Source organism: Rhopalosiphum padi, chromosome 2 (assembly GCF_020882245.1).
Source record: "Rhopalosiphum padi isolate XX-2018 chromosome 2, ASM2088224v1, whole genome shotgun sequence".
Taxonomy (NCBI): domain Eukaryota; kingdom Metazoa; phylum Arthropoda; class Insecta; order Hemiptera; family Aphididae; genus Rhopalosiphum; species Rhopalosiphum padi.
Window position 1 is genome coordinate 40,340,404 of NC_083598.1, and position 26,949 is coordinate 40,367,352.

The 26,949-nt window shown below is 29.1% G+C and overlaps 6 protein-coding genes across 8 annotated transcripts; 3 read left to right on the plus strand and 3 right to left on the minus strand.

The window, feature by feature from the left end:
* The first annotated feature begins 315 nt into the window (after positions 1 to 315).
* Positions 316 to 1,807, plus strand: LOC132919272 (mantle protein-like). The gene has a single exon (XM_060980701.1). The coding sequence runs from the start codon at positions 441 to 443 to the stop codon at positions 1,596 to 1,598; it is 1,158 nt and encodes a 385-aa protein (XP_060836684.1). The 5' UTR covers positions 316 to 440; the 3' UTR covers positions 1,599 to 1,807.
* A 1,873-nt stretch (positions 1,808 to 3,680) lies between these two features.
* On the minus strand, positions 3,681 to 7,430 carry LOC132919274 (uncharacterized). Of its 2 annotated transcripts, none has more exons than XM_060980702.1 (5): positions 7,281 to 7,430; positions 6,976 to 7,158; positions 6,581 to 6,767; positions 5,521 to 5,978; positions 3,681 to 4,919 (listed from the first exon to the last, which is right to left on the minus strand). In XM_060980702.1, exons 2-5 carry the CDS (start codon positions 7,000 to 7,002, stop codon positions 4,578 to 4,580), a joined length of 1,014 nt encoding a protein of 337 aa, XP_060836685.1. In that variant the 5' UTR covers positions 7,003 to 7,158; positions 7,281 to 7,430; the 3' UTR covers positions 3,681 to 4,577. The 2 variants fall into 2 exon arrangements, with proteins under 2 accessions (XP_060836685.1, XP_060836686.1); XM_060980703.1 differs by having other exon boundaries at positions 6,976 to 7,129; positions 7,281 to 7,426.
* A 396-nt stretch (positions 7,431 to 7,826) lies between these two features.
* Positions 7,827 to 9,827, plus strand: LOC132919275 (cytosolic Fe-S cluster assembly factor Nubp1 homolog). Its single transcript, XM_060980704.1, has 8 exons — positions 7,827 to 8,104; positions 8,255 to 8,359; positions 8,432 to 8,568; positions 8,647 to 8,715; positions 8,777 to 8,809; positions 8,905 to 8,995; positions 9,078 to 9,533; positions 9,622 to 9,827. The coding sequence occupies exons 1-8, from the start codon at positions 8,083 to 8,085 to the stop codon at positions 9,648 to 9,650; spliced, it is 942 nt and encodes a 313-aa protein (XP_060836687.1). The 5' UTR covers positions 7,827 to 8,082; the 3' UTR covers positions 9,651 to 9,827.
* A 118-nt stretch (positions 9,828 to 9,945) lies between these two features.
* On the plus strand, positions 9,946 to 10,507 carry LOC132919277 (uncharacterized). Its single transcript, XM_060980707.1, has 2 exons — positions 9,946 to 10,098; positions 10,191 to 10,507. The coding sequence occupies exons 1-2, from the start codon at positions 10,093 to 10,095 to the stop codon at positions 10,416 to 10,418; spliced, it is 234 nt and encodes a 77-aa protein (XP_060836690.1). The 5' UTR covers positions 9,946 to 10,092; the 3' UTR covers positions 10,419 to 10,507.
* Positions 10,436 to 13,029, minus strand: LOC132919276 (palmitoyltransferase ZDHHC3). The gene is made up of 6 exons (XM_060980705.1): positions 12,583 to 13,029; positions 12,332 to 12,517; positions 11,730 to 11,866; positions 11,578 to 11,662; positions 11,292 to 11,504; positions 10,436 to 10,969 (listed from the first exon to the last, which is right to left on the minus strand). Exons 1-6 carry the CDS (start codon positions 12,670 to 12,672, stop codon positions 10,814 to 10,816), a joined length of 867 nt encoding a protein of 288 aa, XP_060836688.1. The 5' UTR covers positions 12,673 to 13,029; the 3' UTR covers positions 10,436 to 10,813.
* A 3,463-nt stretch (positions 13,030 to 16,492) lies between these two features.
* On the minus strand, positions 16,493 to 25,420 carry LOC132922442 (ras-related and estrogen-regulated growth inhibitor). Of its 2 annotated transcripts, none has more exons than XM_060985959.1 (5): positions 24,948 to 25,420; positions 23,219 to 23,275; positions 21,958 to 22,031; positions 19,960 to 20,158; positions 16,493 to 19,410 (listed from the first exon to the last, which is right to left on the minus strand). In XM_060985959.1, the coding sequence occupies exons 1-5, from the start codon at positions 25,042 to 25,044 to the stop codon at positions 19,190 to 19,192; spliced, it is 648 nt and encodes a 215-aa protein (XP_060841942.1). In that variant the 5' UTR covers positions 25,045 to 25,420; the 3' UTR covers positions 16,493 to 19,189. The 2 variants fall into 2 exon arrangements, with proteins under 2 accessions (XP_060841942.1, XP_060841943.1); XM_060985960.1 differs by having other exon boundaries at positions 24,935 to 25,416.
* Between the last annotated feature and the right edge of the window lie 1,529 nt (positions 25,421 to 26,949).

Consider the following 26,949-nt stretch of genomic DNA (forward strand, 5'->3'; position numbering starts at 1 on the left):
AACAACTTGAAACTATGTAAAAAACGTTTTCAAAAACGTGAATACTTTTTGAAATAATGAGCGTACTGCAATGATAAAAGAATCACCTTGTGTATATACACGCCACACTGCAGCAGGTATCCGGTTATGAAATATGAAGTTTGACGTGGTTGCAGTTGAAACAGGCGCGGGAAAAACTCGAACGGCGGCGAACAGCACCGACAATAATGCGAAAGTGAAAGCCCGTGCCGCGAAAGGCATACGGGAAACGCTGTTGTTCTGGCGGAGTAATACTGCGAGGAGAAGTGTCCGCGGACAGGTATAAATGACCTGAGACCCGAGCACACTCGTCACCGTTATCGTCCGTCCGCCGGCGCGATAACTGCATTTGTGCGTTCGCGTAAACCAATAGTATATATATAGTACAGCGGGTCTATATTTTATAATATAAACCGCGTAAAATGGCCGTCGCGTTACCGTCGTCTTCGTGGATCTTGTTGACGTTGTTGTGCGCGAGTTGTTGTTGCGCGCAGTCGTCGTCGTCCGAACGTTTGCAGAAGCGCGGCGTCGTAGACTCCTCGGGATTTTCGTCCTCGGGCGGCCACCAACAGCAACAGGAATACGACTACGGCGTTCGCCACCAGCAGCCGCAGGAATTCGACTTGGGCGCGGGCGACGATCAACAACTACAGGCGCACCAAGAATACGCGGAGTTCGGCGCCGCGGGCCAGCACCAGCAACAGGACTACGACTACGGTGCCGCCGCGGGCCAACACCAGCAACAGGAATACGATTACGGCGCCGGTCAGAAGCGTAGTCCCATCAAAGTGTCGGTGATCGAGAAAAATGTACCGGTGCCGGTGCGCGTGGACGTGGTGAAGCCCGTGGGTTACGTGGTACAGGTGCCGGTGGATCGGCCGCGCGCAGTACACGTGCCCAAGCCGTACCCGGTAAAGGTGGAGAAGGATGTGCCGTACCCTGTCAAGGTGTACGAACCGCAGCCGTACCCGGTGGAGAAGAACGTGCCGGTGGCCGTCAAGGTGCCGTACGACCGTCCCGTGCCGGTGCACGTCGACAAGCCGTATCCCGTGTACAAGGAGAAGATCGTGCGGTACCCGGTGTACAAGCAGGTGCGCGTGCCCGTCAAAGTGCCGTACGACAGGCCGGTGCCCGAACACGTTCCCGTCGTCAAGAAGGTTCCGTTCCGCGTGGAAAAGCCCGTACCCGTGCCCGTTAAGGTGCCGTACATCAGACATGTGCCGTACAACGTGTACAAAAACGTGCCCGTCCCCTACGAGAAGCCCGTTCCGTACCCAGTCGAGAAACGCGTGCCATATCCGGTCCGAGTTCCGGTCCACGTGCCCGTCCACGTTCCCGTCAAGATCGAACAACACGATCATCATCATCATCAGCAGCAACAGCAACAACAACAACAACAACCACATCAACAGCACCATAACCACTACACGCAGCAGTATCAACCGCAGCCCGAAAAGTTCACCCAACAAGACGCCGTCGTAGATTTCGGAGGACACCACCACCACCACCAACAACAACAACAACATCACTTTGCCCCGGACTTTAACTCGCAACACGGTCATCATCATTCGTCGTTCTGAGGACTTGCGACTGATCGGAAATAATAATCTAATCGAAATCCTTTCCTTTCGTATTTTTAAGTATTTTTATTATTTTTAATTTTATTACGTATACTGATATCTATAATACTTATACACACATAATCATTGTAATAATAATATAATTTCGTGTAAATAATACTATCCTATAATATTATGATAATATATAATAAAACCATCAATTATTTGTACTTGAAAAATTAAAATTATCGATTTGCATCGAAGTGATCGCATGTAAGTTCCTATATACAGCTGATATATAGGTAAACATCGCAGTACGTCTGCACTGTACTGCCTGTACTAATGTACTATGGCAGCGGTTCTCAAACTGTGGTACGCGAAAGACTTCATGGTGGTACGCGGAGGGCCGTTTTTGGATAATAAACCCATTCAATTATTTCTTCCAATTCATATCTTATTTTAAAAAACTAATAAATAAAAAATAATTATACTGCAGTTGTAGTATTTTACTGATTTATTATTTAAAATAAATGTATTTAACTATACAATTTGGAATTTGGATCGTTCTATTTTTAATCATTAGTGGTACGCGACTGATTGATAATATAGTTAAGTGGTACGTAAAAAAAAAAGTTTGAGAACCGCTGTACTATGGTAAATGGAATGGACATTTGAAACTTGTAATTCGTAACTTCGTACTTAAGCAGTGTGTTAAGTATTTTTGCAAGATGACGTTCATATTTACATACATATCAGATGTACTTCTGACACCTGATATTTTTTTAAATCTTGTAATCGGGGTCGGCTGGCCTAGTAAAAACCTATATACCTACTGTTCTAGAATTGTAGAAGGCGGCCTTTTGATAAACTCAGAGAGTTAATTACTTATTTTTTACACTATTTTTTTATGTACATAATTAAATGCTTTGCCATTGACTATAGATACAAACATTTAAAAAAAAAAAATGTCTAAAGGCTTGCCATTCCGCAATGCGTTGCTATGGATTTTTTTTAAAAATAAAATCAAACAATATTTAATTGTTTGTTTTTTAAATGTACAACAAAAGGGTTAGAATTCAAAACAATCCGTGGGTTGTTGCTTATATTTACTCAAAAACTACTCAACCGATTTTGACCAAAATTTCAAATCGTTCTTAGAGATATAAGGAAAGTTTAAATAAAGTTCGAAATTATGTTAGGTGCTCTATTCAATCTAACACAAGTGGATTGCTTATCTCGATTGAATTAGTTCACCAAACGAAGTATACCGTTGTTGATATGTCTATGAACTTATAAGGTTCAGTGACATCTTAAACCTCAAATTACAAATCAATATAAATTTTTGAAAGTGATATATTTTTATATAAATTTTCTTATTTGAGGATCAAAATGTTTTAATTTTTTCATAGTTTTCTGGCATCTGGATGCCCTTCAAACATCTGTTGTTCGGGGCAAGTGCCCTTAAAACCCTCCATCAAATCTGGCCCCGAGTATGATTATAACTATTAGCCATTATGATAAATTTTTCTTATCACATAAGAATGATAAAACGATAATAATATTAATACTAACATTTTTATTTGTAATAAAATTAGAATTCAGATGTCAAATGTCAGATGTCCTAATTTAATATTGTATGTTATATACACAGAGAAGAAATAAGAGCTGAGTTAAGGGTTGATTGCTGCAGATGGTGAATTTATTGGGCTATAGATTTTTAATTTGATAATATATTTTGTTTTTAAAATTATTAAAATTATACTACATATTATAATATGTTTTTTTTTAAAACTATAAATAATACTGATTACTAAGGTCCAAAAATGTAATTATTATTTATTATAAGGTTCAGATATTTAAGTTAAAACAGTTTAAATATGATGCTATAATATTTTTTAAGGAATTCTATAAATAGGTATTCTCCTTGTGTTCATTTAAAAATTATAAAAAATTATAAATATATAGTTTTTCAAACAAAAATTATCAAACTACTAAAAAATCAAAATATGTACATTTTAAGTTTGTTTTTTTTCGAGAAAATTAATTAGTTTAAGGCAAAAACAAATAATTGGTAATTATTCATAAAAATAGAACAAAAATGCATTGCAATAAAAAAATAAAGATGTATTTATTTTAATTGAACTTGCATAAAACATTCAAAACCTAATATATAAATAAACTTAACAATAAAATAAATACGGAATAAAGATTTACTTTAAAAAAAAAAATTATATTATAAATAATTTTTTGAAAATTAATTATTGTAGCGAAATTAAGGTATGCTTGCGTAGTTACATTGGACTACACTAATTGTGAGTATTTGAAAAATAGAAAACAATTTATCAGAATTCTATCTAGATATATTGTGTTATCGAAGTTTAAGTCCTCTACCCTGCACTCTATAATTAGCTCTGGCATTTACCTCAATTAAATTCTGTCTTAGCATCCTTGACTACTGGTTAATGGTCCATGCAATCATATTCATACTAAAATATGGGTTTTATGTTGAGTATATCAGTGAAAACATAAATGATATACACTGTGCTCTAGCCTAATTTTATTTTCTATCATGGATTGTAATTATTTTTCTATAAAAAATATTATTGAAAATATACACACAAATAAAATAAAATTTATGACAATAATATGTCGTTACTTGTCTTTTTATTATTTTTTTTATGTCTTTTAGTCAAATAAAAAATAAAATCAATTATTTGCACAGTCTTATAAATTATATTGAATTTTCTTATTTATTCTTAATGCATAATAAAATAATATATCATCTTATATTAAGGTAATACATAATATATATTATTATTATAAATGGGTATTATGGTGATAAATATATATATAGAATATAGAATAAAAAACATAACTGCATCTGTCTCCTCGGGTAGATATGTATAAAATCTGCAGTTAAAATGTAAAAATATTATAAGAGCACAGCGGAAAAGTGGATCATTTGTCAGCATATCATGGATTTTGCTGAAGATATTGTGTTCAGGGTGATATCCTGATGAAAGATTCTCTATTACATGGCTGGTCTGATTCCCACAGTACTGTGTCCACGTATGATGTGAGCCGGGAAATCAGAGCCTCTCTGTACTCTTTTGGCGCGTTTTGCCATACCTTGTTCATGGCCCGCTCAGCCATTACTATTTTTTCACCGTCAGACAGCTGTTTCAGATTATCCATTACCTTAAGTTCCAGTATGTACATGGCTTTTGCAAATTTTGGATTTTCAGTGTCACATAGGTGGTGCAGCGTCTTAGCCAACGACCACGGTAAATCTTGCAAGTTTTCAAACACCAGCACTTCGTTTTTCTCAAGTGACGTAGCCAACTGAAATGTAAAAAATAATAAGAATTTAAACAAATGTATAGTTTAAGCATAAAAATGTGTGATAAATATGATTTAATAATCATATGGTTAAATCCCATATCAACCCGGGGGGGCCCTCTCAATCATCTCATTGAAAAATAAACCTTTTACAGTAGGTATTTATAGTTAACACAACTTAAAAGAAATGTAAAACAAAATCATAAAGAATGGCACTTAGGTTCACGTGAATTCGATTTGTCACTTAGATTATTTATTTTAAAACTTGCTATAGTCTAACCAGAATTTGATTTTATTGTGATATCAAAGACAGAAAATGACATTGAAAAAATGGGTTAGTTAATTCTATTGTTTTTCAATTATTATTTCAATAAAACCTAGGTCTAAATAAAAAAATTGAGCCACCCATATTTAAAAAAAATAATAATAACAGGTACTTACATAATTTGTGTAAGGAATTTAGTTTTTACTATCTAGTCACAATGAATATAAAATCTGTTCTACATACAGAATAATTTATTTTGTGGTATTATAATGTTTAATAATTGATAACAATTTTATATTAAATTATATGAATATTAGTGAAGTTGTCAAATGTTATTACCTTTTCGTACAGCAAGTGATCTTGATTTAAGTCCGTATAACTAGTCCATTCTGACCCATCAATCCACAAGCTTTTTGAAGAGTTTTTGAATATATATTTTTTGGCCGAAATGCTTGCATGCGATGCTAAACAGTCAGTAGTCTTTTTGTTTGCATCATCATGTAACAGCATGAAAATAATTGGTTCACCTGGCTTTCGAAGCCGTGAAAAAGCACCATTTAGTTTTTTTAATATGCTCTGCTGCTGCTCTAACAATGGTAATTGATTCTCTAATAATTCCATTGTGGACTTTAATTGAGCTTCACTCAAATCGGTCAAATATTCAGTGTTATAATATATATTTAGTGTTTGCCAATATGACCCAAGCACAAATGCTAAAAACGTTATAATGATCAGGATGATGTTAGACCAGTTTTTTTTTGGAGCATTCGTGGTCCGGGCATGTGGTCTCACTTGAGCTGAAAAAAAATATTGAGCATTTAAATATAATGAGATTTTGTTATAAGTAATGACACCTCCTGAATAATTTTATTATACCTTTTTTTATAGATTCATGCAACTATGGAATGCTAGAATAATTATTTTGGGATGGGAAATGTTTTTAAAAAATATTTATTTCATACTTTGTATTTTACTAGTAATTTTTTTTTTTGTCTCCCTAAAGATATCAGGAAAATATTTTCATAACTTTAATAATTTTTCAAAACAAAAGTTGGGAAATGATAGAAATCATCAAGTCCTAAAGGATTGAATTTAATTAACTTTTTACAAAGAAATGGAAATAAAATAAAAAATATGTATAAAAATGATTTTGTTTATCATTATGGAATGCATTGATCTCATCAATAATAATGATGAACTATCACAAATCTCAGTATAGCTGTACATCAATTTCAAAACTTTTTAACTTTTTATTTTTAATTTCACATAAAAATAACTGTAATATAAAGTTAAATAAAGCGATATAATAAAGTTGCACTATATAGTCAAATTGTATATAAAATTTACATAGAAATCAATCAACTGTATATTTATTATTCAAGTATAATAATATACTCACGACAATTTGTATATTTATCACGCCATGTGTTGATTCTACATGTTGGACACAGGTCACAAACTGAATCTGGATTTTTTTTGAAGTTAATATAAAATAATTGAAAATCTTTTAAGTGGCCATATTTTGTCTTCAATTGCTCAACAAACTCTGGACAATAATCATATACTTCGGATTTACACAAGGAACACTGCAATCAATTAGAACAATGTTATAATTCATAGTTGTTGTAATAGTTATTATTGCATTTTTTTTCAAATAATGGTTAGGTTTGGTTGATATCTTACAATGATTAAGTACCTATGCAATAAAAATAGTATTAAATAAAAAATACTTAGAACTACAGTCTAAACAAATCGTTGATCAAAACAAATAATTAAGTAACACAATTTTCTTACTTTTAGCTCAGTACTTTGTACATCCATTACAAATCAGTACAAATGTATGCTCAATAGTAGGAATGCATGCAAAAAATTATTTTGGTTGGTATATTAGAACATTTGTTGTCAGGTTAATATAATATACTGGAAGGCTTTCTACATTGAATAACGCCTTTAAAATATCAATTAAAACGATTTGGACTTAAATTTTTTGATTGTTGATATTTTCATTACGGTAAACATAAAAAATTGATAAATGATAATTAAAAATGTTACGATGACTAGAATAAATTATTCTAAAATATTACAAGTTCAGTGCTTACTGATTAGTGCTTGTCTTATCTTAGTCCGTGGTGCTTGCTTACTTCAAATCACGATTACAGATATACTAGTTACACAACTGATGGATCTAGGACAATTGGTCCCCGTGAAAAAATGTCGTATGCGGACAATTGGTCCCCGTCATAATTTTATACTCGGACAATAAATTAATCCCCGGCGTAAAAGTAAAAAGTTAAATTCAAAATTTAATTAAAATTTATGTAAATCTCGAAAGCCTAAACAAATAATTTAAAAGATCGTCTTTTGAAAAGTTATTATCAAAACTATTGCAAATAGAAATAATGTTTTTTTCTTTGTCGCTTACAGGTTCCGACGATATCTATTATTTATTATTATGTTCATTTTTATTTATTTTTTAAACAAAAAACTATTACCTATTATATTATTGAAAAAACATCTTTAAGAACAATAAGAACGTTTATTGATTGGTAAAAAAATACTTTGTATTTACCATTTTACTTTTACGCCGGGGACTAATTGTCCGAGTATAAAATTATGATGAGGACCAATTGTCCGCATACCACTGAAGATATATCACAAAAAAAAAAATACTGATAAGAGAGAAAAATCAGAAAAACCGCATAAATCTCAAAATTTGTTTTGACTAGATAACGAATTATTCATATTAATTATTAATTTTGATTCGTTTTATTTGCCCCCACAACAGTGAATAGACTACAGTCATCAATACAGTAGTATTAGTCATACTTGTCTATAAGCCGGATTTTTGATTTGATACGGTAAATTCAAATGATATAAATAACTGGTTTCTGAAAACAATTAATGGATCCTAACATTCCAAATCGTAAGTTTTATATTAACTGTTTTCTTTTATACATTTATTTTATTATTGTACTTTAATTTATTATTTTATATCTTTAAATCTTAAATACCAACTGGGGACTACTGACCTATTCATCTATAGACTATGATTTACATCTTTTGAAATTTTTAGATTGCCCAGGCACAGATAGCTCATCTGCCGGTCAAGTATCTGCATGCCAAGGATGTCCAAATCAAAATATTTGTGCATCTGGTGTTACTCAACTTCCTGATCCAGGCAAGTCAACATACATTTTATGTTGTACATTATTTTAAATACGAATTTTATATTTTCTTCTTAACCATTTAGCTCTAGAAGTATTAAAACAACGACTGTCTTCAGTGAAGTATAAAATACTAGTACTTTCTGGTAAAGGTGGAGTGGGTAAAAGTACATTCACATCATTATTAGCTAGAGTATTAGCTAAGGAAAATGAACAAAAAAATGTAATAATATAGTTATAATACACTGTTGTAAATAATCTGTTAATGCATTTATTTATTTTCACTTGTTTTAATATTTAGATTGGAGTGTTAGATGTTGATATTTGTGGGCCATCACTACCTCTTGTGTTTGGAGTTCAAGATGAAAATGTTTGTATCTTGTTTATTAAACAATTTTAGAAAAATTTTAATCAATTTATTTCATTTATAGATACATCAAAGTGGATCAGGGTGGTCTCCTGTGGTAAGAACAATAGAGATATTTATTTTAATATTATTTAATAGTCAAAAATTTTTTATTTTCATTAAAATTTATTTAACTTTATATAATTTTTTTAGTTTGTTGAAGAAAATTTATCAGTTATGTCTGTTGGATTTTTGCTAGAAAGTAAGGATGACGCTGTAATTTGGAGAGGTCCAAAGAAAAATGGTGATTTCTTTATATTTTAACTCTTGATAACATTAAAAATTATTACTATAAGATTATATTTTAATAAATATAATTTTTCTAGCTATGATCAAACAATTTTTAACCGAAGTTGATTGGGGTGACACATTGGACTATTTGATTGTTGATACTCCGCCAGGAACTTCTGATGAACACCTCTCATTAGTCCAATTCCTTAAATCAACTGATAACTTTTCTGCAGTTGTCGTAACTACTCCTCAAGAAGTGTCTTTGTTAGATGTCCGTAAAGAATTGGATTTTGCCAGAAAAGTTGGATTACCTATATTGGGTGTTGTCGAAAATATGTCTGCTTTTGTTTGTCCCAAATGTAAAGTTACATCTGAAATATTCCCAAAAAATACTGGTGGTGCTGCTCAGATGTCACATGAAATGGGTGTTCCATTCCTCGGATCAGTTCCATTAGATCCTTCGTTAGGACGATGTTGTGATGAAGGTGTCAACTTTATTCAAAAACATGCCGGATCACCAACAATTATGGCTGTTAAAAATATTGTTGAAAGTAAATTGATATAATATATTATTAATAATTATATTAAAAAATATAATAATTTCTGTTCATTGATTAATAAAATATTTTAATTTTACAGATTTAACAATGAATTTGCAATCAATATGATATAACTGTGATTTGTGTTTAATCATATTATAATATTAATACTACACAAAAAATATTCATCTACAAATGAAGATAGTTTTCTATTTAAGAAGCTGTTATAATATAGATATAGAAGAAAAAAATTATTTTGTAATAATATAAACAATATTTTATAATTATACACTGATATGAATTATCTTTTTATGTGATAAATTATTTAAATAAACCTAATTTTACATTAGAGTAATAGGTATGCCCCTATCACATTTAGTGTTCATGGTCAAGAGAAAGTTGGTAACCAATCAAGATGTTATGACACAATGTGTTTATGATTAAAGAATTTTAACGTGGGCTCATATACCTGTTACTTACCATGAAATGAAACTAATAAAATTTCATCAGTTGCCTTTATTGTTTTATATTTAGTATTTATTCTACACAATTTTTTTAATTAACCATAAACATGAAGGTAAGACAATAGATTTTTTTATGTTTAAATACTCAATTATTATTATTTCAATTTTATAACATATAAATACATAATTTTCACACTTTATACAGTTACAGAATCTATTATGTTTAGCTTTATGGAGCATACTCTCTGTATTAGGGGCAAAATTTGAAGCTTTTTATCCAAGAGAAGCATATGGTGTGAGCAATGGAGCGTCTAGATCACCTCACGGCCATGGATCATTCTACAAGTTCAGAAACCCGGCTCTTGTTGATGCTAAAAATTCTCCTGCTTATGGATATAGATTTGACGGGAAAAGGCGTTTCAATTTTGACTAATGATTTATGTACATATGTATTTAGAATTAATATTAATGTATTGTTCGTCAATAATAATAATAAACAAATAGTAAGAAAAAGCAGCAAAATATAGTAATAATTCAAATAAAAGTATTTATAAACTATAAAGTAACAAATTAACCAATTACTGACTGTATTATAGAAGGATTTAACAATAATAAAATAGCAATTCAAATGCATAAAATAATTAAACTTATTAATTAGATCCTCTGTTAATAAAAGAATCATTGTCTTATATTAGATACAGTCATCATTTTTAAATTTATAGAATTATAAATTTATTTTAAAATAACAAAAATATTATATAGTAGAATCATTAATATTATTAGGTACAAGAGGTAAACTTTAAAAATATGTAAATACTGTTTATATCACTAGACCTGTAGATAATTATCTACTTTGATCTTAGGAGCTGGTTGTGAAAAAGGTGATAGCCAAGTTATGGAAACCCTACCAAATACAGCTTGTAAACTTTTCCATTTAGATTTTTTCATCCATCGAGCTTCTTCTTTTTTTAATTGTTCAATACCCTAGAACACATACAATAATTATAAAAGATTATTGATAATTTTTGTATGTACATTTTTTAACCCAAACTAAATAATATGCACAAATTAATTTAACTGTATGTTAAATATTTTAAAATTAACAATATAGAATTGTAGTTGAAACACATAAATATCATGACCATTTATTAGTTATATATTTTGATCTTTTTTAAAGAAATTTTTATATTTTTATATACTTATAATTTAATAAATAGAAACTGTTTATATACAAATTATATAAATAAAATGATAATTTATCAAATACTATTTTTGTAGATCATATACTATTATGTAACATATTTACCGTTTCATCAGAGCATATGGCTTGTAGTTGAGTGGCAAACATTACCATGGTAAAAATTGCAAATAGTAATGCTTCAAAACCTAAAAATATCAAAAAAACTACTGTTGCGGGAGGTGTATACCAAGAACATTGCTTCCATTCGGAATGTAGACACCAAACAAATTGGCTTACACACAAGTATAATGCATGCATTGACATAGCAGCAATGTAAAGCTAAAGCACAAAATTACAGAATGATTATGATATTGATTGTATACATTGAAAAATGAATATATATTATTAATACCGTAAATAATACAAAAAATTTCTGATTTTTTTCTCCAACACAATTGTTAACCCATGGGCAATGATGGTCCATTTTTCTAATACATCTAAAAGTAATAATAAAGTTTGATTATCAGCAAGTGATTTTATGAGTATAAAATTATTTTAATGAACCTTTGGCAAACTGAACAGTGATGGGCTCTTGAAGGTTTAATACAACAGCATTTTGGACATTTATATATTACTTGACCCTCACGTAAACCTAAATTTTGTATCATTTCTTTTGTAGCATTTCCTTTTGGCACTGCACCCTGAACAATGATTTTAATAGTACAATTTAATTAGATTGTTCATAATATAGTATAACATATTCAATCTTGATAGTTTATATACATAAAGTGATAAAATCAAAGTAAGTAAACATACCTGTGATAATAAAAACAACTTTATAGTGTTAATTTAGAATGTAATTATTACGTTTATAATGTGTTAGCATTAAAATAGAGATCCTCCATAAATATATCTTATTGATAAAAAAAAAATTAATGATCACGCATTTTGTTATGATTTATTTACTGACCTATTAAACTAAATTATCTCAAGTTGTATTATAAAATAGACTATTTATTAAAAACAACGTGTTAAGTGTTAAACAAATACAAGAAGGTACATATAAAAAGTACCAAATGTAGTTTGTATTTTTATCAATACCAAAATTATGCAGGTATTGTAACATGATATTGTATGAAAACTACAATGAGTTTATGTATACATACCGGATCTGTAAACATTGTGCGAAGATGAGAAGCCATCGCAAGGAAAGCAAAGATTTGGAATATCACCATGTTGACACACTGAAAAATTGGATATGGGCATGGTAGTAGTGTGACAAAAGTAACTACAAACTCAGCATACAGTATCAACAGCCACGTGAATATAGCGCATATAATACCGCATATGTCCTGGAAAAACAAACCGTATGAGGGGAAATACAAAAAAATATATATATTTATTATATTAGTGTTACCTGAATACACCACATGGAACCACCGCAACATCGGTTGTGCGGATCTACTCCTTGGTTTGGGTAAAAAATCACTTGATCATTGTCGTCCATGGCGGTCACTTTTTATACCACCAAGAGGGTGTTGAGCAACGTTCATCGCACACGTATCAACAGTAGACCACAAACTGACGGGATTTGGACAGTCATTTCAGGTCGCTGTTGTACGTGCATGGGCTATGCTAGATACTGGTAGTAGTCTTTATTAAAAAAATTATTTTCAACAATTAAAACGACGACAGCCGCATATACCGCGAATCGCACGGATTTTGGAATGAAGACGATCAGGAACAGCAACGGCTACAATATCGATTAGATGACGACGAAGATCAACGACATAAATTATTCCATTAAAATTTAAAATTTGGATGCATTTTCTTATCATCTTTCTTTATCGCGTAGGTGCGAAACTGATTTGTGTCTATTTCTATTATCACTAACATAGACGATTAACAGCGCCAGCCACGGCGGCACCGGCACTATAGATACTATAATTTGGAGAATTGATTATTTAAAAAAAAATAGATGTCTATAATTGTTGTATGTAAATATAAGAATATATATATTAATATGAAATAGTATGTAGAATGCTGAAAACGATTTATAATAAGTGGAAAAAAAAATGACAACATAATAATTAATAGATTAAGTGAATACAAATACATATTTGTTTGCAAGGTTCGTTAACTGTTGCATGGCCTAACCCCTAACCCATGGCTGTATACCTAACATTTGCAGAATCACTAGTGTATATTTTAAAATTTAAATAAATGATAATTACATCATCAAAAATATAAAACCGAAAAACGTACAAACAATTTTATTATAGGTAAATTGTTTTTTTATACTGCCAATAATTTCGTAAAATGATTAAGTCGACAAACTGTGATCGAGGGCAGTTTATCAAATGCGATCTATAGGTACATTTTAGGGTCGATAGACCAATTGCGCTCAAAACATTTTACAATACCTAAGGACAACTAATTAGGTATGCTGATAAAATATGTTTAACCAGTAATCAATATCAATAAATAAGTTTTTATTTTTCAAGCATTTTAGTGTGTAGATTTTTTTATGTTGATGTTTATGGACATGGGCGTAACTTGGGCAATTTTTATGGGGCAAACCTTATTTTATGTCGATAAACCGTATACTTAAAGATACTTAAAGACTAAATATAGGTACTTAATCAGTGAACACTGGAAAGCATAACATAATAATAATTAATATTATCTAAGCTAATTAGCTAAACCTATATTGTACCATGTAAAATTAAACGACCTTTAAGTCATCGAAATTAATATTGTAGGTGTTACAAACTTCTAAAATATTTTCATCCCACTTGTCTCTAGTACTTGACTATTTTGAAGAACGTTAAGCATTTTTACTTAGTAATTGTTTTCTGCAAATTTTGTTTTTTATCATATACATATAATATTATATATATTATCTAACACAGGAAAATAAATACTAATTTTGAAATATGATGTAACGTTTATCGAAATTAAAGTTTCACCCCTGTCTAATCTACAAGGTATTGTTCATATACTTGGAATTATGGGTAGTGAAATACTGAAATAGATTCTTTGGAAGCTAGCTGCTCTGTTTCCGTTCAAATTTGGTCGAAACTATTATCACTGCGAAGAGATTGTAGCTCCACAAGAGTAGCTGCTGTTAATATTGAAATAGTAGAGAAGTTAGCATTTTTTTTTTTTTTTTGAAAATGTAGTGACAAGGAGTTAGTTAATTCGAAAACTAACTTCATTAATTTTAAACAAAATATAAACTCAGTTATATTTTTCAGTTTTCTTGAAAAAATAATTCTTACAAATCTAAAATGTCTTTTTGATAATAATTTTTAAATTAATTTACAAAATACCAAGGAGGCATTGTCCCTTTAAATTTCGAAGGAGCAGTTTCTTCCTCTCACCCCCTCCCCCCGCAGTTTACGTCTATGTTAATGGAAATATGGAATTAAATCGAACAACAATATTTTCATATTTGAAAGTACCAAGGAAAATTTGAATAAAAGCGCAAAAATATGAGGAGTGCAACTAATATTAATTATTACACTGATCCTAAACAAAAACTTTGTTTTAGGCGCAATTGGTTCATACCCTGATCGAGAATTATGTAGGTATGTTTGTAACCTAGGTACGCGTATTGATCATTGTAGATACATAATGATCAAAATACGGATATGTCTAAGACTCTAAGAAAGTAAGAACAAAACTAAATAGTTCGGATAAGGATAACAGGATTGGATAAATATGCATATGCTATATGAATTTTTTATTTTGATTATTTTAAATTTCATATCTAATTGATTACGCTATAGTAAGTCAAAAATTTTTTATTTTTTAAATAGTTGGCAAAATAATTTGGTTCCTTTTTGAGACCTTAAAATGTATAATAAAGCACAATCATTCAATAAATGGAGTTCTAAACGTTATTGGTTATTACTTATGTATAGACGACTATATGGTAATTTAAATTTGAAATTACGAGTCGATGTGTCCAAGCATTTTTATAATGATAATTATTATTATATTCGTGTACGGGACACGAATCTTTATCGCAATTACTTAACTTGACTTAGATACTGCACTCGCGCAGTCGCGTATAGGTACAACTTCAACACCATCGCCCAATTCGCTTGTGTCAGGCTGGTGTAGACGTGTAGTGATGTTGATGTACTGTTATGTTGTATACGTTTATAAATTTACATTAAATTTACTACCTAATATTTAGTTTTGTTTTTCATTATAATTTATTATTAAAGTATAACAATGGAGTCGATGGACCACGGAAACAATAATACATTAATACAACAAAATTGAAATACATAAATTATATTAAAAGAAAAAAACATAAATAAAAACATTTTTTAAATTCGCGTGTATAATTTTATACCTATAGTATATCAGGTTCCCGGATTCTAAATAAAATTAAGAACTTATTAATTTTTTAATGAAGTAGTATAGGGCTGTGAATTTTCAGGAAAGTGAATTTTTTTTTGACTGTGAAGTAAGTACATAATTTGAATTATGTAACAACAAATTTATTTATGAAACTTTTATTTTGAATTTTTTGACTTTTTAACATTTTTAGGTCATATTTTCTTTTAGTTCCTTAGTTCATTTTCCGGTATTTTTAATTAATTCCGTTAATTAACATCGTTGAAATTTTTTTTTTTATATGTTTAGTCGAGTAGCACATTATTAAAGAATCAATCAACTTCAAAATTAAAATTAAATAAACTTTTTTATAATTTATTTATAAATAAATTTTTAGGCATATATACATAATATACTAATATCAATATAAAAATTAAATTACTATAATTTTTGGCATTTTAAGTCCATATTTTATTGAATTTTTTTGATATTTTAAACGCATTTTTTAGTATTTTTTAGTGCATTAAATTCAAAGCTCTAGTAATGCTTAAATAATTTTTTAGTTATAACTGTTATAAGTGCTTCGCACCTCAAAGGTTCCAATAGTGTTCCAACATTGATAGACATATAATATATTTCTTCCTATTGATTGGGCATTAAACACAGATGGTACTTTAGATATTATGTAATATTTTTAATTTCTCAATAATTTTTGGGAAAATATTGAAATATTGTAAGAATAAATTGATATATATTTTTTTGTACTTAACTCACATTTTTGCTAATTGCCCATCACTCTTTAATCCCTGTTTAAAATTATTTCATTTCTTATATAATATATACTATATAGTAACAATGTACTCTCCATTATATACATCATATATTCATATATATTATATATATTATATATACATATATGTAAATTATTTGTAACAACAATTTTTTTTTAAATTTATATATATAATTATAATCGTCGAGCTTTATTAATTTTTATATTTGAAGATATTAAAAAAAAAGTGACATTTACATAATTTCTTTTTTGAATAGGTAATAACTAATAAGGTAAGTATAGCTTGTAAAATTAAGATGATATCACACCTGCATATGTTGTCTCTGTTTTACCGACGAATAACAGCAAATTGTTCAAGCTTCTAATGAAAGTAATGCAACTAATTTTAAAGTGATTACTTATATGGCGATCTTGAATAAAATTATTTTTGTGCTCGAAAAAAATCATTTGATGCATTTTTTAAAAGTACCTATCAATTTTTATTTTGCTTGATAACAATCACTAACGTATAGAAGTGGTACACGAATAGGCCAATGTACTTCAAGAAATACATCGAGATTGAGTATTATTAATAATTGTTATCAAGATCTCACAAAGGAGAGAATATAACAGCCTAACTTTTTACCGTTTCTCAACATTCAGCCTTATTTAACGAGAATTTCAGTTTTCAATGTCATTATTATAGTTGTAGCTTCAGAAAAGTCAAGGAAGAAATTATAAATTTGGTATTGAGACTGGATTGTATTTATAAATTAAATATGCATACCTACATTAGATGCTTAATAAATGTCCTTGTCTTACACATACAATTTTATAAAGTACCTAGGTAAAAAATAAAAACATTATTTATAAAATCATTTGTGTCGTGTTAGTGTTATTCGGTAGGGGAGGGGGATTATATTTTTTCGCACCGGGGCGCATATATTATATTCAATGCGCGTCACGACCGAACGTATATGTTATTGTAGAGTGCAGACCATTGTGTGTGGTATTTCAGTAACGAGAAAAATAAATAGCATGTTAAAATCAAAACTGGTGGTTGACCGTGGATGAGTGGTAATATTTTATTCATGAAAATTATACAAAAATGTTTTGTCTTGGTTTAAGTAAAATAAAATCTGGCAACACTACACTGGGTAACGGGTGTAAGTCATATGAATATTTTGTCGGCGTTCCTGTAATTGAAACATTTAATTGAAATATTTTCCCCATCTATGATTTTTTTAATAATATTCCAGTACTATAGTCTATACTTCTATAGTATACCAAGTATAATGTTTACAATTCAATTTTAAAGTACTCCTCTAAGTGATATTGAAGTTGCAACATCAACATAATATTATGTGCCCTACAGGCGTATTTTGTAAAATACTCAAACCATACGTGTTTTGGTAATGCTACTACAACTATGAAGAAAATAAGAATATTTGTTAATTAGTATATTTGGTAGTGATAAACAATAGTCAAAATTGTAATCGAACATTTGAAAAAAAAATATATTTGACCAGATTTATAAAATTTACTATTTTAAGTTACAATTATACCTACTAATAATAATTTATAACGCATTAATTATATGTTATTCTAAATACACATATAAAATCGCTAGAGTAACACAAATACTAAACCCGAGTTAACTGTATAAATAAGATGTAGGTAAATTGTAGACTGTGGTGGATCCTAAGAATAATAGCTTTTCTAAATTCTAAATCTGTCAAAATACAAATAAAAAGTCAGATGAGATTGAATGGCCAATTGATAGCTCGCCTGGGTGAAAACTATAAATAGTTCTGTACCGATATATTATTATTAAATTAATTTAAATACAATAATTGCATTGCATTTAGTTCTCATTGCGTTAATAGTAATAATAATAAAAGGATAAGTTCGCAAATCAGTTTGTTATGTAATGTTTAAAGGGATATTATTATATTAACAATTATATGTTAAGATGTTATGTATTATAAGTTAGGTTAAACAATAAAATAGTTAAACGATTATAAATTTTGAACATTTATTTGAAGTATGATAAAATGTATGTTGTTGCAAGTTTTAATATAAAGTGCGAAGAAATCACGTCATAATTATCATTTTTAAAATCCACAATTATTTAAAATATAAATCACAAAAAAGCATATAATTGTATTACATTTTCAGACCATAAAATAAAAGGATAATTTGTTGTCACGTTCAGATAATAATAAGTATACATAATAATGTCTTTTTGAAAAAATATAGTGCTATTTACAAGTAAGCTAAATTCAAAGAAAAACATTTTTTTACGAAAACATAAAAATGTACTTGAGGTATATATATATATATAAATTATATATGCATACATAATATATGTAATGAGTGTTTTATTTAAATTAATCTGCATCCAGTTGCAGTATGCGTGTAATATATATTATATTTCAATATGTATTAGAATAGTGCAGGGTATGTTGCAGTTTCTGAAATCCGCAGTTGCTCGCATCCAAATTCGATGCATATAATTATAATTATATATGAACATTATGGCCATAATATATTTTGTTATTTTATATATATAATACTATTACATATACAAAGTAACTCTTTTATCACGAGCTCGACAATATATATTAGGATAATCAAGTAATATTTATTATTATATTAGGAATTTTAATTTTTTTCTACTTTCAAGAATAGATACTGAAATCATAGTATGTTCCCATAACGTTTAAAAAATAAACAATTAAACAATTCCTTTAGCCTTATTTCCGAGATATTAATTATCTGTGGATAAAATAAATATTGTGTATACATCATGTTTCATGTACTGAAGTGCATATACTATAAATTATTGTATACCACGCGGTTGTAACTCTATAACCGGAAGATTGTGTTGACATCGTAAAATATATTATTCTTTTGGCAAAGCGCTGTCGCTTTTACCTCGGGCGTACGCCTTTACAACAGCCGTCTTACCACCTAACATTCGGTCCAGCAACGATTGTTTGTTTTTCCGCCGAACACTCAACACCTCTCTGCACACTTCAAGGAACACCTCGGCGATTTGTCCCACTTGTTCGGCGGCCGCCACCTCGGTGAAACAACATTCGAAATCTTTCGCCAAAATTTCACCTGTAGAACCACAGGCATAGAATAATTATATTGTTAGCTATATTAACATTTAATTAATACAATTATTCAAATATTTTTATAATTTATGTCGGGTATTAATTTCGTTTTTGTTCAGAGTACCGCAGTGCAATATATCAATAATTGTAAAAGTCAAAATTCTATTAAAATAATAAAAAAATAAAAATAACATTTCTCCCGATAAAGTGATTTTTTCCAACATCCCGAATCAGGTTTATATACGTTCCATTTTCATAATGATAATATGTATAGATGCATATACAATTATCCTATAAAAAGGAATACAGGGCTATCAGCTTATATCCCGTAAAAAATAAGTGTATATGTGGTATTGTGGTTATCATAACCTTCACCACCACGATCATCACGGCGGAAAAGGTCATTTGGGATTTTTTGGCTTCTTTTTAGTAAGCAAAGAGCATAATAGTGTGTCTTTAAAAAATGTGGTTAACAGTTGAACAGACACTATGGAAGAAAATAAAATATATTATGCCACTGGACATACTTTGTAGGTACTATTAATGTAGGTACCTTCTTCCGTGCTGACTTGTCTGAGATGAACCATGTCAGCCTTGTTGGCCACCAGCGCCACGGGCATTTCAAAAGCGTCTAACATTGTTTGTTTTACACGCCGGACGTAATTGAACGATCGTCTGTCTGTTATTGCGAATACTAGCACAAGCGCGTCCGCCCAGTTGTAAACATCGTTTAAAGGTAACTCTTCGTCATTCTATAAAAAAAAATAAATAAATGTTTATACGCAGGCAAACAGTGGTTTGTTAAATAACTGACGATAATAATAATATGTAATTAGAAATTGATTATACAATACCGCGTTATCTATTTATATATTTTTAGGCACATAGTTTACAAGGTTTAGATACAAGTATAGTAGTTAATTATTATGCTTAAAATTTATTTTTCGAGTGTCTATTAAATTGAGAAATAAATATAACAGGAAATATAGTCTAGGTATAACATATAATTAACCGATCAAACACACAAGTTTACTATAGTTTAATATTCGTTCCCTATATAGATATTAGATAGTTTATTCTTTATGGGCATAATGCATAAACAAGCTTAAAAAATTAAAAACAAGTTAATTTTAAGTTTTTAATTTAATTGTTTTGAATTTTTCCACGTTTAAATATTCTTTACGTATAGATATTTTATAACTTTTTTTTGAATTTATATACTCGTACTAATAATTACTATTGTGTGTTATACATTTAAACTCATGACATATAACATAGGCATATGCCATATAGGAATATTGCAAGACTATAATTAAATATTATAACTATAATATAGTTGATGATAATTTATTTTACAATTTAACATATTATAAATACTTTTAATCATAGGTATATTAAATTTACCTATAAATAAAATCCAATTAACATTTTTTAGAGGAATTTTTTTTTTAATGAATCTTGTCGGGCAGCTATAATCATATCATTTCTAGATTTAACCCACTACCTTCTGATAAAAAATAAAAATAAAAATATAAGCCTGTTTATATACCAGTACCAATTACAATGAAACTATTCCATATAACAAAGTCGAATTAGCAACAAAAAAAAATTCGTAATATGGAGGAATTCGTTAAATAGAATTACATTTTATTTAAAAATAAAGGTCAAAGTTCTTAAAAATATTTCGTAAATTGGAAATTAGTTATATGGAAGTTTCACTATATCTATATTATCTATTATTGACTATTATACATTTTTAATTACCTACCTACTGAAAATCGGTGATACAAATATTGTTGTCATTATTAGTATAAAATATAGTATGGCACAATCATATAAATTTATAATTATTATAATATTATTTATTATGTCATTATAAATTAAAGAATAATAGAAAAAAAATGAAAAATGCTTACGCTGTGGTTCCAGAATAGTCTAGAGTATATTGTATACTTACTAATTACATTGTTATTATTATTATTACAAGTAATTATTTATTATATTTTCTATATGTAAGCACCGCACCTGTTTTGTATGCTCCTTTTACTATATGATGCCCAAGAGGACAATATAGCAAATTTTACATTCAGAATAGATATTTTACTATGTTAATTTTAATATTAGAGCGAATTGGCTTATTTAAAAATATTCTTACTTTTAAATTTGATAATAATTATAATAAGTCATATTACCTATACAATTTAAAGCTAAGAATATTAGGTACCTATCCAGGATCCACCATAATATTATGCTTTTTATGAAATTTTAACATTGAAAAAAGTTATGTATAATTTAAAATTGTAAATGTTCCATGAATAATATTTTTACTTTTAAATTTGATAGAAGTCAATTCGCTTTAAATACAAAGTAAAATAAAATCTTCTGAACGTAAATTTTTCCATATTATGATAATTTAACATTCGACAGTGCAATACGACGTTCTTTTAAAATATTAACATTATAATATTATATGTATTATATTATTTTTAATGTATATATACAATTTAAATAACTATATGTCTATAATCTATAGTATAGATTCTATACATACCTTTGGACAAGTGTCTAGTATCTCGAAAAGAATCGGTTCGCTGTCCACCATCACTTCATGCTTATACCTCGTTTCTATATGGCAAACGAATTCAAACAATCAATACATAGTATTTGAAATTTCGTTAACCTAACTATAGCTCGTTAATTTTTTAATTAACTTAATAATTGAGTAAAATAGTTCATTGTAAATTTGTAACAACTTGTAACTTATAAGTTATTATGAGTTCGTGAAAAACAATACGATAAGTTATTAAGTTTGTTTATACATATCTATAACTGTAATCAACACTAATTAATCATCCCATAGATTTTTTATCACGCTATATTCAAAGGTTTTAAATAGGTATAAATAAATGGATAAATGTTCTTTAATAGTAATTTAGTTGACACAAACGCATAAATTCTATTTAGCTAGCCTCCATAGCTAGCGTGAAACTATAATATGAAGGAAGAGCGTATTACGAGTATGTAATGCATTTTTAGTATATTTTGTTAATATTTGAAAAATATTGAGTTCCATAGTCATTATATGCGTGCGAGTGTATGATCTCGTTGGTGATTAAAAAAAAATGTCTAGTAGGTACAATAGAGTTCGTTATATGTATTAAGTTTTAAGCTTTTAGAATTAAATATATTATTTTTTGCTATTGACTTATATCTGAACGTTCTTAACGTCGACTTAACTTAATTAACTCAAGTCAATACTAAATTGTTTTAATTAACTTTCCCACCTTTGTAAATTACTATAGTAAAGTAATAACATAAATATCAAATATGGATACGCGTGTAAACGTGTACAGTATTTATGAACACATTAAGTATATGTTTAGATGTTTTTAATGTCATTATTATTTCTCAAGATTTCATTTAAACATAAATTATTGCAATTTGCGAACTTATGCAAGATTAAACATTAAAGTCTATATGGCCTTAGCTTATTATATATTATAGGATTCTCTGTTCACTGTGTACTATATGCAATCTCATCAATATTTTGTTTGGCCTTCAGAAGTTATTTTTATCCTTAAACGTTTTCACAAAGTATTTGTTTTAGTGTAAGTTTCGTACCATATAATTATTACAGAAAAAGAAAATTTAAATAAACACAATATTATGAATTATTTAGATACGAGTAGTCTAATTTTATTTTAGTAGGTACTAGTTTATAATAATTATTACATTTTTTTTTGCAGAATAATTTAACAGTGAGTTTTCTGGGCTGTAATTCTATTTGCATTAATTTTCAAATTAAAACTTACCAGCTTGGTGGTCATATTCGCCAATATATCGCTTTGTTAAAAACCGCACCGTCAATGCTAAAAACAAGAGAAAAAAATAGTTAATTTATGTTATAATTAGTTACAACTTATACGTTCATAAATATTTATTAAAGCAGAAATTCAAATCTATATTATTTAACGATACTAAAGTTAATTATTATGAAAAACTTGATTTTTTTTATCCTATTAATTTACACTTGATATATTAAATTTAGTATCGGTTGTTTAATGAATTATATTTAGACATATTATAATGCATTATTATAATAAGTATAATATGTGGTTTTAATTTCATCATCACACTCATATGTGTTCTTTCCGCCTAACAAATGTACAATACAAAAAATTCGTGTTTAGCAGTTTCAATTTTGTATAGTAAGGTGTAATAATAGATCAAATCTGTGCTTTCTCGTGAAATTTGTACGTTATTATAATTTTTTGATTTATGAGAATTTTTTAATTTTAATATTTTACGTAGGCATTACGTACTTACTTAAAAATTGAAATATCATATCATTATTTGAAAGCACAGATAATAGAGAAATAGTTTAAGTTTTATAATAAATCAATTTTCTATATTTTTTTAAAGGCTATTTATGAATATAAATTTGGTGTGTCGCATGTTTGTAAGACGTCGTCAACACGCATAGATGTGGGGTTCTAGTTCTTAAGTCTTATAAGTAGTTAAACAGGTAAGCGAAACTCAAGAAAATCCAGTTTAATAACTACCTAATTTAAACAATACGAAATTGACTGAAAAATATTGAATTTTAATTTAATTGGTATTGTTCAACCAAGAAACGTATTCAATAATTTTAATGAAAAATTTGATAATGCGCCATTAGTAAATTGAAGAAACATATAATTTCAATTTTAATGCAATGACCAACAGAAATAGAAAGCACGTGTCGAACAAATTTTATTAAGTTCATTATAATAAATAGAATATATTATAAAAATAATAGCAATATTTGTCTCGGTTATAATTAACGCACATTTTTATTTGGTAGGTACCTATATTATTACATACTTCATGATTATATACATAGGTATACCTATATCTATACCTATACAATACTATTTCAGATACCTTTGGATTTTATTGAAATATCCAGTGGAAAAGCAATTGCAGTTTTTCACACCGACATTTAAATTTAGTATAAATTAATTTGAATTTGGTTGTGTGTTTCAAATAGGGCTGATACATCGATTGTGCAGAGGTGCAGTGCTGCATTGTAATATTATAAAATATAAAAACTGCAATATTCTCAACGTCTAGTCACAGTTCAGTCAAATTGACTCCGATTAACGGAAGTCGAGCAGATGGTTTCCTGTCTGTAAAATTTAATTTATGAAAAAATGTTATATTTTTCGATACTGCGCATTGAATTTGATTTAATTATATGTCGATTATGAGAAGTGGAAAGAACTGATGTAGATAAATCGATTTTTTACAATTAAATCCAGGAAAAAATATATTTATATACAAAATGATTTTGAATATATTTTTTAAGTATTATTACCATCATAATAATATACTATAAGCTACTTTAATTATAATTTTAAACGTTACACGACTACATTTGGGGAGAGGGGGGGGAATAATTGTCTGCTCTATTGCAAGGTCTATTGACCCTTAACCGGCTGTCTGTTCAATGTAGTATGTACATAATATTATTATCTAACATAACATACAGGTGTTGCTCACCGCTTTTGCCGACGCCGGGAGCCCCCAAAACCGCTATCTTCACTTCGGTCAGCGATGACTTTTTCCGCCGGATTCCTCGGATGGGATTTGACGACATTCCGCGGCGCGATACAATATATTATTGTAATGACAATGCGTAGATCACGTTTTCACCGTAAGACGAGCGCACGTGTACTTTATGTATTTGCTGCGTATAATATATTGGTATATCAATTATTATAATATCACCGGCACTTCACGCATGTATACGACCTGTGATAAGTATAACTTTTAAATGCGACGGATTCCGGTCTTCCGAACTGTCGAAAAACTCTGGCCGGGTGTTATAATATTATAATATTATCGCCAGTGTTATACTTCTTATAATATAGACTCGCGCGTTCGCGACAACGGTCGAGAATAATCGAACCCGTCCGAGGGGGAGAATCGCGCTTGCATACGCGCCACGCACAATATAACACAGTAAATAGTGTGTATAATATTGTGTGTGTGTGTGTGTGCGTGTGCGGGCTTTGGCGCTCGAATGTGGGTATGGTTAATATGTGTGTTTATACAGCAATGTAATATATGTATAAATTATATATTATAAAAAAGCAGCGCGCTCGCTACTGCGCCCCGCGCGAGTTCTAAAAATAAAAGCCCCAGTCGGGCGGGCACGCCAGCAGTCGCTTCCGTCTCGCGCCTATTACCCGAAACGCGCGTGCCTAAGTACGCCGCGTCTGTTCGAGACGTTATTTCTTATAATATTATTATTACTACTTATCGAGTATGCGGTGCGAAACCGACTTTTTAGTTTTATTCAACCGTACGAATCTGGCGGAGGTGGTCATTGGCCATTGACAACTATGTTGAAGACTAACAGCTGGCTATAGTTCATCCAAATTATCAAAAACTCAGATGAATATTTTTTCAAACCAATTATTATCACAACTATATCGATTATAAATTATAAAAGTAGAACCCACGCCACGGTTATACATCAGCCATACCATCACCAACAATACGAATATACGGATTATTAATTTGTTATAATATACAACTATACAATTATGTTTATGATTGTGCGAGCTTATATTATGATAATGAATAACAAAAATTGTATTTCATAAAGAGTGGAAATAAATTCAACTAATACGATGTTATAATTTCTAGGAATATATTAACAATATTAGCATTGAATAGACTATTCTATAATAAATGATATTAAGTATTTAAATGTTTATAACGAGTTTGTATACTATATTAGAAATATAGTGATTAGTGATTATCGATTGATCAATTTGATGGTCGATTTTTTTAAATTATGAGTAAAAAAAAAATTATATTTGATTTGAATTTAAAAATTGTATCTTTTGAAAAATGTCTTCACAATAGGTTTATGTATAAGTATCTAAAATAAGTAACAAAACGCCAAGATATGAAAAACGTTTGACCGATGACTGACTTTATGGACAGAGTTGACTTTGTGATGTTCGTGGTTCGTGTGTTCAAAAAATATGAAAAATATAGATAATTTCTTGTAAAATATATCCTTGTTATAAAGGTAAAGTATTAACAAAATGACGAATTTTAGAATCGTGGGATTATCAATTAATATGCTAAATTTAAGTCGATTCAGTTCCGTAAACAATATATCTCTGTCAAGAAAAAAATGGACAAAGTCATTGTTGGCTTTGTGACATTTGTCGTTGTTAACTCGAAAACGCAATGCAATATAGCCATCGTTAAATTAATATATTATGCAGTGTTGTATTATTTTTTTTACTTTCGTAAAACTATAATATTCCTATGAAACGTTGTAGTTACTTTACGATTTTGAAATTAAATTAAATTAAAACTAATATATTTAAATTATGATATAAAAATTAAAACAAAATGGCTCGTTCTTAATATACCTAAAGTTAAAGAAGGTTTTTTGTATTTTCGAAGTCAGAAATATTGCAAAATTTTAAAAATTTTAAACACACACATACGGCAAGGTTCATGGTCCTATATAATATGT